The sequence below is a fragment of the Colletotrichum orchidophilum genome (genome assembly GCF_001831195.1).
Source record: "Colletotrichum orchidophilum strain IMI 309357 chromosome Unknown Scaffold_107.1, whole genome shotgun sequence".
Taxonomy (NCBI): domain Eukaryota; kingdom Fungi; phylum Ascomycota; class Sordariomycetes; order Glomerellales; family Glomerellaceae; genus Colletotrichum; species Colletotrichum orchidophilum.
Window position 1 is genome coordinate 167395 of NW_019173063.1, and position 9923 is coordinate 177317.

General features: G+C 56.6%; 3 protein-coding genes across 3 annotated transcripts; 2 read left to right on the forward strand and 1 right to left on the reverse strand.

Moving 5' to 3' along the window:
* Window positions 1-1718: 1718 nt before the first annotated feature.
* Window positions 1719-4785, forward strand: CORC01_10666 (uncharacterized protein; the record flags this gene model as incomplete). Its single annotated transcript, XM_022622293.1, has 5 exons — window positions 1719-1738; window positions 1824-2335; window positions 2438-2488; window positions 2621-4076; window positions 4170-4785. The coding sequence occupies 5 exons, from the start codon at window positions 1719-1721 to the stop codon at window positions 4783-4785; spliced, it is 2655 nt and encodes an 884-aa protein (XP_022471255.1).
* A 1072-nt stretch (window positions 4786-5857) lies between these two features.
* Window positions 5858-6820, reverse strand: CORC01_10667 (haloacid dehalogenase-like hydrolase; the record flags this gene model as incomplete). Its single annotated transcript, XM_022622294.1, has 2 exons — window positions 5858-6749; window positions 6804-6820. 2 exons carry the CDS (start codon window positions 6818-6820, stop codon window positions 5858-5860), a joined length of 909 nt encoding a protein of 302 aa, XP_022471256.1.
* Window positions 6821-7831: 1011 nt separating this feature from the next.
* On the forward strand, window positions 7832-8982 carry CORC01_10668 (uncharacterized protein; the record flags this gene model as incomplete). The annotated part of the gene is made up of 3 exons (XM_022622295.1): window positions 7832-7945; window positions 8179-8811; window positions 8875-8982. 3 exons carry the CDS (start codon window positions 7832-7834, stop codon window positions 8980-8982), a joined length of 855 nt encoding a protein of 284 aa, XP_022471257.1.
* Between the last annotated feature and the right edge of the window lie 941 nt (window positions 8983-9923).

Here is a 9923-nt window from a genome sequence, read left to right on the forward strand (position 1 = left end):
CTCTTCCCCTCTCCAGTCTCAGCCTCCCCGCCTTTGCGCCCACTCTCAAGTACCTCTCAGTCAAGGGTAGGTAACTTGTTTACTGTTCTATGCCCCGTTCCTCGACCCAAGCTCGACCTGTTGCGAAAGAGTGCCTTACGTGAAAGGGGAAGAGAGGAGAGTTCTGGACTCACTCAATTCCGACGTCCATCCATCGGCCACTGACCGACTCCCTTCTCTGCCTCTATCTGGCTGGCCTGCCCACTCACCCGAGAACCGGCGCCACTCAATCTCTCTCTTCGGCTTCGATTACCCACTCTGGCCCTACTACCTAAACATAGCATAGCCGGTCTGTTAACGCCGTTCTCCCGAAGCACCTCAACTCTTTTTACCAAGACTTTTACCACTCGTCGACTCGACACTGGGCGGGACAAATCTCACCACATAGCAAAGAGCCCATTGAAAGAGAGGTGCTTTTCAGCCAAGGTAGTTTTGACCGAGAAACTTCCTCTTCTATCCCGAGTTTTTCCATCTGCGACAATCCCGTACTGGCGGCTTTTCGAGACTTTTCTCCATCCCAAGACGTGTTGTCTTGGCTAGAACACTCTCTCACAACCATAACCCAGGAGGGAACTAACCAAGGGCCACCCCCCTGGCTCCTAGCACCCCCGATCCCGCCCTGAGGTCCTCTCACTTGGGAAACCAATCCCGCTTGATCCCGCTCCTTTGCCGAGAGATTTCAACTCGACACTACCTACGTTCTCCATCTTCTGCCCACGTTCTCATGTCGTTACCGTCCTCATCCTCGCTGCCTCGTTGTCCCGCCCTCTGATAGGAATTATCAGCGACATTGCAATACAAGCAACCCTTTCACTATTCTCCTTCCCAGTCCTTCAAGAGAGACATATCCAGAAAAAGCGGACAGGACCCAGGGAGTTCGCTGCATCAGATACAAGACGATACCAACCGGCAAAGAGGAACGAGAACTCTGTTGCGCCTACTCCAACAACCACGGCAGCGGCCTCGCCCCAGACTGTCCACAGTCCGCCCACCCATCGCCCGGGATTCCTGCATATGTAAACGACCTAGCGGTACGAGAACAGACCAAGTCTCACCCTTCCCTCCACCTTACTGTCCACACACACTGGACACACACACACACACACTCGCACTCACTCACACCACACCATACAACGCACCCAACGCAACGGCCAAGCCTGAAAGACACAGAAGGAGAGAGAGAAGGAAAGGGACCACTCTTCACACTTCGCCATCTTTTACGCTAGTCTAGTCAACCCCGTCCGGCGAGCTTGTGACTTTTAGATCTCGACTTTTCACTCTCACAAACTGCGCCTGTTTCCCGCTTTCTCTCACGCACTCGACTAAGCTCACTCACTCACCGACCTCTCACCTCTACCCGACTCTCTGAACGTTGCTGCATCGCGCGTCGCATAGCCGACAACCTTTCGACCTCGTAATTGTCGTCAACCTCACCATCATCACCAACAGCACAATACCGAGAAACAAACTCGACAACTGCAGATTCGCCTTTCCCCGCGATAGGCTGCTTCCTGCCAGCAGCCCCGATTCGGCTCCGTACCTCTGAGAGCCCCTGTAGCCGCGCTCTCTCACTCCCCGCCCGCGCCTCTCTCTCACTCTCATCGTGAGAGCCGAACAACCTCACACAACGACGGCCATCCGCGCGCTCTCCCCACGACAACATCACCAGCCAAGCTTTCATGCCCACAACAGCACCCACGTCGCAACCCCAATCATCTTTAACGGGTGTCCCGAGCGATCACTGAACCGCCGCGCAACCCCCCCTCCGTCTCTACTCGCCAGAGACGGACTTTTCGAGTAGCCCTGGAGGCATACGACGCCTCTGCAGGCGTCCTCGTGCCAGGCCTTGGCCTCGGTTCGGCGGTGCTGAACCCCTTTGAGCATCCGCCCCTCGACTTCGTCCACGATCCTTACCTAGGAGTCGACGACGACGACGAGGACCAGGTCTCGTCCCTCTCTTTCGGATTCTCCTCCGACTTCACGCCAGACTTTGGCCTCGGCCCCGACGCCGACGCCGCATCCAACTCGGAATCGGCATCGTCTTATCTCGGGAATCACCATCACCACCACCACCATCATCATCACCAGCAACAAAGTTACCACCAGCAGCACTACCACCACCACGCCAATATGAATTTGCCTAGTTCCCACATCCCGCCCCGCCGCAGCGCGAGCATCCACTCCCTCACACCATCGCGCGACCTCCTCGTGAAGCCCAAATCCCCAGAGAAAGCCGCCGCAGCCGCCGCCGCGACGGCTACCAAGTCAAAACGAGTGCGGACGGGCTGTCTAACGTGTAGGGAACGGCATTTAAAATGCGACGAAGGGTTACCAGACTGTCTAAATTGTCGAAAAAGCAGTCGAGAATGCAAACGCGGCGTGAGGCTCAATTTTATAGACGTGCAGGTCAAGAAGCCGCCGTATATGCCGCCCACGGTGGAGTGGTCAGGTGAGTCTTTCTGAATGCCCTCAATGAGTTCTCTCATCGACTGTTCATGATCTCTTCCGGAGAGAGAGGGCGCGGAGGAGATGGTGATGATGAGGTGACGAAAACCGCGCAAATGCTAATAAAACCCTCCAGTCCAATTCCAAGATGAGTCGCGGCAGATCGCCTCAGAGTACGTCGGAGGCCTCGGCCGGTACGCTCATCTCGATAAAAAGGCCGTTGTCGCCGCTCCGCCGCGGCACCTGGGCCACCTAGAGCCGACCCTCCGGCACCAGAGTCACCTCCTCCCACACGCGAGAGCCAGCGGCCCAGACGCCTCCATCTCACCGAGGACTCACCTCCTTCACCACCCTCCGGCGCCACCACCACCGCCGCCCCCGATGTACAGCCACCACCCGTACCATCGCGAGCCTCCCCCACGAGGCGCCGTCGAGCCGTCGGCCTACCCGCGCCGCGAGAGCGACCCCGCCTACCTCACCCCCCAGAACTCGGGTTACCCGGCGCCTCACCACCCCTACAGCCTGCACGAGCACTTCACCTCCTACCGAGACAGCGGCGGCGGCGGCATCGGCAGCCGCACCCACGGCCACCGCGACAGCGACACCTCGAGCGCCGCCTCCATCGTCCCTCAACCCACCGCGCCGCCCCCGAGTTACCGCAGCAGTGCCGCCGCCGCCAACCCTCTGGCTCCAGACGGCATGATGACCCCGCCGCCGAGCGAAAAGGCCACCGCGGGCGAGAGGGAGTACCTCAACTCCCCCGAAGAGATCCTCTACATGCAAGTCTTTGTCGAAGAGGTCGGCGTCTGGATGGACTCGCTCGACAAGGAGAAGCACTTTTCCCGGCTGATCCCCTACCACGCCCTCAAATCCCCGATGCTCCTCAACGCCTTCCTCGCCTGCGGCGTAAAGCACCTCACGCTCGTCAACCCGGCCTACGAGGACGACAAGGCCCTCTTCTACTACGACACGGCCACCACCCTGCTCCTCCGCAGCCTGCAGAACCCGGACCGCAACACGGGCGAGTGCGCCACCACGGCCGTCGTCCTCAACGTTTACGAAATCATGTCCGAGAAGCCCGCCCAGCGCATGAACCACATCGCCGGCGCCCGCGCGCTGATTCGCGAGTGTAAATGGGACGCCCGGTCGTCCGGCATCGGCGCCGCGTGCTTCTGGCTCAATATCGGCATGGAGGTGCTCTCGTGCCTGGCGTTTAACTGGCAGACGTCGTGGGATCCGGACCAGTGGGGTCTGAACATGGATTTTGCCAGCGACGGCGGTCGGGCCGGTGGTGCGGCAGCGGCAGCGGCAGCGGCGTCGAGGTCCGGGGACGGCTTCGGTCAGGAGGAGGTCTGGGTGCACCGGATCCTGTATATTGTGGCAAAGATTACAAACTTCCGCGCCACCATCCCGCGGTTCCAGGAGCCGAGCCCGCACGACGAACAGATCCGGTTGGGGAACCGGCTGCAGCAGTGGCAGGATCTCAAGCGGCTGTGCGACAAGTGGAACAACGCGTGCCCGAGGACGATGCACCCGTTTGGCTACCTCTACCCCTCGCAAACGAACTCAAAGTCCGCTTTCCCCAACGTCTGGTACGTGTTTCTCTTTCTCTCTCTCTTTTTTCTCTTTTCCCTTGCTTTCTCTCCTTTTTCTCCTCCTCCGTCATGCTAACCCCATAGCAACAGGCTCATCAAACGCGCCGCCATCATCGGCCGCCTCTTCTACCACACAGCCCAGTGCCTCCTCGCGCAGACGAACCCAATGGAACCAGGCAAAGCCTCGGAGGAAATGCGCGCCCTCCAGCTCCACCACGCCCACCAGGTCTGCGGCATCGTCGCCCACACAAAGGACCGTGGCGTCGCCTCCGTCGCCATCCGCTCCCTCGCCATCGCCTCCGCCGTCCTCACCGATCCCCGCGAGCAGGAAGAAGTCCTCGAGATCCTCAACAAGATCCACGCCGAGAGCGGCTGGCGCCTAGGCAGCATCCACGGCGAGCTCAAGAGGGCGTGGGGTTGGCCCAGTCCCGCGCCCTCGCACGCGTCCGTGCCGGGTGTTCTCGGAGAGCATCGAGGTTCCCTCGGCGGCGGCGGCTACGGCGGGAGGTCCGGCCCGCCCGGGAACCCGCCGGCCATGGCGACGTCCAGCGCACCGTCTGCGTCGAACGCCGCTTCTTCGGCGCCGATGAAGTCGCTCGTGAACCCCCTCTCGTATGCGGACTTTAGCCTGCCGAATGCCCCGTACAAAGACTGGTGGCGGCCGCCTAATCGGAACGACTCATACGGCTACCAGGCTTTCCCGTGATTCCCTCTTCAGCTTCTCATTACTCCTTCATCAAGCTCATTCCGTTTTCCCACCCCGTCTACTACTTTGTTCCTCACCCTCCATTTTGTAAAGGAATCGAAGACGGGGAGTATATATATATATACACACATAATAATCTTTTGAAACCTGGAGGCGGATATTCCCTCTACGGACTTTCAACATTATGGATTCCCAAAAAGTTTTAAGGGGATGGCACTGGTTTGCCAACCTACCACCGCACAATTACGACCCCCTTTTCTTACTCTTCTTCTTCTCTTTCTTTCTTCTACTGCATCATTTTTTTATACAAAAGGCTATACTGAGAGAGGGGGGAGGACAACGGCTTTACGGGACGGCCGACAAAGCATTATGTGAGAGAAAAAGGCAAGGAACCTGATTCAAAGGTCCTTTGTTTGACCATGGATCCGTTGGAAGGAACCGCAAATGGACAAGGGGACATGTGGCGTTCCGGCACTTGACAACGTTTAGGGGAGAAAGATGGTTTGCTGCGATGCGCTCCAGCATTTGAGAGGCTCCCATCGATGGGAGACCCAATTGTCCTGTTTGTACAGGGCACCGATACCATGAGCTTTTATATTTTTTTCTTCCATCCCGGGCATATTCTGCTCCTTATGTTTGCTCTTTCTGAATTCGTCACACAAAGTAGGGATATGGAAACATTTTGATCCTTGTCTGCATTAAATGGTATCTCTTTTTTTTGGGATGGGATGGGGCGGGGGCTTGGTTCTGTCTTTGTGTTCTCTAACTGGGGGAGGGAACCTATCGCAATGCCAATGCTCAAAAGCAAATGTCAAGCGCTCTGTGTCTTTGACAACAAGAACTCTATAAAAGTCTCTTTTTCTTCCCTTTCCAGACTCATCATCTATTGATGTGGCCAATATCCACTGACCCATTCGTAATTCGTCGTGAAAACCATGTGTCCCTTTTATCGCTGTTTTCTTCGTGAAAATTGCCCAACAAAAAGAATTGAAATCAAGAAAAAGTTGGAGGCCAACTTGGAGATTATGCCAAGTAACATTCCAAAAGTCTCCTGGTTCCCAAAAGTAGTGCTTTAGGCGACGACATTGCCATTGACGTCCTCCTTCACGAAGGGCTCGTTGTCGACCTCGACGGGAGGGATGGTCATGCCGAACTTGCCGTAGGGGAAGTCCTCGAGGGTGGGGAGGTACTCGGCCCAGCCGTCGTCAAGCTCGCCGACCTGGTGCATGTCGACCTCGCCAGCCTCGCCGGTGCGGCCAGCAAGAACCTGCTTTTGGCGGTCGGAGTACTCCTGGAGGAGCCCCTTGTGGGGGCACCAGATAACGCGCATGCCAGCGCGGCGACCGGCCTCGACACCCGGGACAGAATCCTCGAAGACGAGGCACTCCTCGGGGGTGATGGGCTTCTCGCCCTCGGAGAGAGACTCGTTGATGGTCTTGAGAGCCAGGAGGAAGATGTCTGGGTTGGGCTTGCCGCGGCCGGGGGCAATGCGAGTGTCATCACCCAGGACACGGCGCTGGGAAGGAAAGACGGAGAAGAGCTCAGTCAGGTGGTCCGACTTGAGCCTGAAGTTGGCCTCGTGGGAGGAGGTGGCCAGGGCAATGTGGACGCGCTGGGCGGTCTTGCCGTCAGTAGTGGGCTTATGGTCGTAGTAGCGGGTGCGGCCCAGGTTCTGGAGGAGCTCGGGGATGCCGGGGAGGGGCTTGGTCTTCGGGAATTTTTTGCGCTGAATAGCAGAGAGCTTCTGGTGGTACTCGTCGTGTCCAATGGGGAGCTTAGCCCACTCGTGGAAGATGCGGGTGGCATCGGGACCGGGGCGGCCCTGGAGCTTGGCCTTGATATCCCAGGGAAGGAGAGGACGCTCGTGCTCCGCGAGGATGGTGTTGATGCACTCGGTGTAGAGGTCTTCGGTGTCGAGGAGGAGGCCGTCCATGTCGAACAGGCAGGCTCGGACGGGAGGGAAGCTAGAGTCGGGTTAGTCAATTGGTTTACTAGCGGGGTGCAGGACAAGAACTTACTCGGTGCGGGGAGCCATTGTGACGGTGGTGAAGATGTGGAGAAGTTGGGAAGGTGGTAAAGTACGAAGGTAATTCTGTTTGGGTGAGAGAGGAAGAAGATGTCGCGGTTGTATGGCTCAGAGACGAGTGCCGAAGCAGAAGTGCTTGGGGGTGGAAGAGGAAGAGTTTGAAGAGCTCTGAATATAAGGAAAATCCTTAGTTGGGGTATCTCGAGAAAAGTTTGTGGAGGTGAGGAGGCGGTAGAGAAATTTTTAGCAGAACGATCTTCCTGTTCTTTTCTCGGAAAGACCTGAGTCAAAACAGTGAATTCACCTGAGGAAGCGGAAGGAACAATGAAGGCCAAGGCCAAACGGCAGGGGCGCTGGAGCGGGCACAACGGCGGGGTGAAAACGGAAGCGGAAGGCACCGATGGAGGGGTCGCCCGAATAAAATGGCGACCAGACGGGGAAGTGGGGTCGGTGGAGTATCCTTGTACACGGTGCATAGGTGTCGATGAAGCCCTAGGCACCGTATTCTTACATGTATTGAACAGGGCTGCGTGGCCAAGATGTAGTTCCTGAACAACGACTACAACTGGGCTCAAGTTACGAAGTTTTGACAACAGACCGTTAGAATTATTGGTTGATTCTATTTTCATTCTAATAGTAGGTCCATAAGATATGTTCGCTCCACAACATCCTCCATCAGGTTGGAAACGCATAGAAAGTCGCCGGGGCGGACTACATTGTTCAGGACACTGTTCAGGCGACGGCGCATACAGTGCTGGCTCCCTCATGGCAATTCGATTGGGTCCAAAGGCGCTGAAGTGAGGTGGGCTGCCTACCTTACCTTACCTACCTTACCTTAGCAATTGTGGCTTCCACCGCACCGAAAACATGTGAACAGCCTCAATGTCCCACTCAGCAAATCCACGTGGGGACGAGACAGTGACGACATCTAGACCGACTCGCTTGCACAACCTGACTCAACCTTGAATTTGTTTTCACCGACTACACACGAGTCTCCGACCACTCACTGTTGCCTTCAACATGGCGTCCACGGAGACCGAAAAAGACCCCCAGGGAAAGGGGAAGGGCAAGGAGAAGTCGGTCAAGGATGAGCCAGAGGAGGTCCATGAGAAGTTCTCTCCTGAGGAGGAGGCGGTAAGCTGCAAATTATTTCCTTGCTCTCGTTCGTCATGACATTTGGACACCAAACCATGTTGAATTAGTTATACATCTTTTCATCATGAGGGAATGTCGGCAAGCGTCACCGTTCGCCCGGGTTCCTCGTTGTCATCGTCTCCCTAGGATGAGTCAAACAACCTGCACAAGCATCATGAAAAAATCTGCCCCGACTTTCATACTGGGACATCCCCTCTCTGACACCTCCACAGTCTCTTCTGGCCGAGGCCAACGCAAACAAGACCGAGGCCAATGCCCTCTTCTCCTCGTCAAAGTACGACGAGGCTATCGCCAAGTACGACGAAGCCGTCTCCGTCTGCCCCAATTACCTAGACTACGACCTCGCCGTCCTGCGCTCAAACATCTCGGCATGCCACCTGAAGTTAGAGCAATGGAAAGACGCAATTTCATCCGCCTCCGCCGCCCTCGACGGCCTGGACCGCATCGACAAGGAGGCCGCGCTAGAGCAGGAACGCCGCGAGAAGGAAAAGGCCGAGGAGGAGGAAGGGGTAGAGGAGGAGATTATCAGCTCTGGCGCCAGCGCCGCCGCGCCAGCGCCGCCCGTGACCGCGGATGATCCAGAAGAAGTCGCGCGCGGGAAGCGGAGAGACGACGTCCAGCGCATCAGGGCCAAGGCGTTGATGCGGAGGGCGCGGGCGCGGAGCGAGGAGGGCGGGTGGCAGAACCTCGCGGGCGCGGAGGAAGACTACAAGGCTCTCTCCAAGATGGGGAACCTGGCGCCCGCGGACCGCAAGATTGTGCATACGCAGCTGCGGGTGCTGCCGCCCAGGACCAAGGCTGCGCAAGAGGCGGAGACGGCGGAGATGTGGGGAAAGCTCAAGGACGTGAGTTTGACAAGCTAAAAAATGACTGTTTGAGATTTGCGGTAGCTGAAATTGTGATTATAGCTGGGTAACGGAATCCTCAAGCCGTTTGGCTTGAGTACGGATAACTTCCAGATGGTCAAGGACGAAAAGACTGGCGGCTATTCGATGAACTTCAACCAGGGCCAATGAGTGCGCCTCACCCAGCATGCATCGACATCGCCTCTCCTCGGTTGTGTGTATAACCACTCGGGTCCCACCCCTGGTAAGAGTCGTCTAGAAACAGCATCACTTTGGAACCTGCATAGCAGAGGCGGTGATGACAACCTCATCCGCAAAACCTCTCATTGACAGGCCCTCCGAGCTAATACAATGATACCTCGCTTACTCCAAGAAATATACTTCTCATCACGTTCCAATAGATAACAAATCGCGCAATTTTCCCAAGGAACAATGGTACAACTGTCTGGGCAATAACCTCTAAGTAGTGAGAACTGCTTGAACAGATGAATGCAAGCGCAATTCAAACGTAGAAATACCGATGCTGCCCAGTTTCGCAATAGTCTGATGAGGGATTCCATCATGCGCCTAGACCATTACTAAAACCACAGGCTGATCGGCCGCCAAAATCTGCAATGATTCCGTCAGGGGCGGCGATCCTTCCTCCTTCATCGCCGATGGTATTGCGGCGTGGGAAGCTGCGAGGACCCGATCGGCGTTAAGCAATGTCGGGGTCGCGGTGCCCCGATCGCCGACATACGACGACCACGGCCCGCGTTACCGACTTACACTAGACGGCAGGTGAGACTACACGGATGAGATAAACAAGAATATAAGCTGATGCTAAGAGTAAGCCGCATTCACAGAGGCCATTCTTCATCTTATAAGAAGCAGCGGTGTTCCTCACCTCACATTGGATGTACAACTCACATCATCTACCTCTTTTACCAATAGAGAACATGACGTCTCCAACTAAACATTCAACTACACATTGAAAGAAACCCGAAATGAAGCCGCTCAAAGGAAAGACGGCAATCGTGACAGGAGCCTCCCGCGGTCTCGGCGCCGGCATGGCTCTAGATCTCGCACGCCAAGGCGCATCCGTAAGCCCCCTCCTCACCATAGCCCCCCCC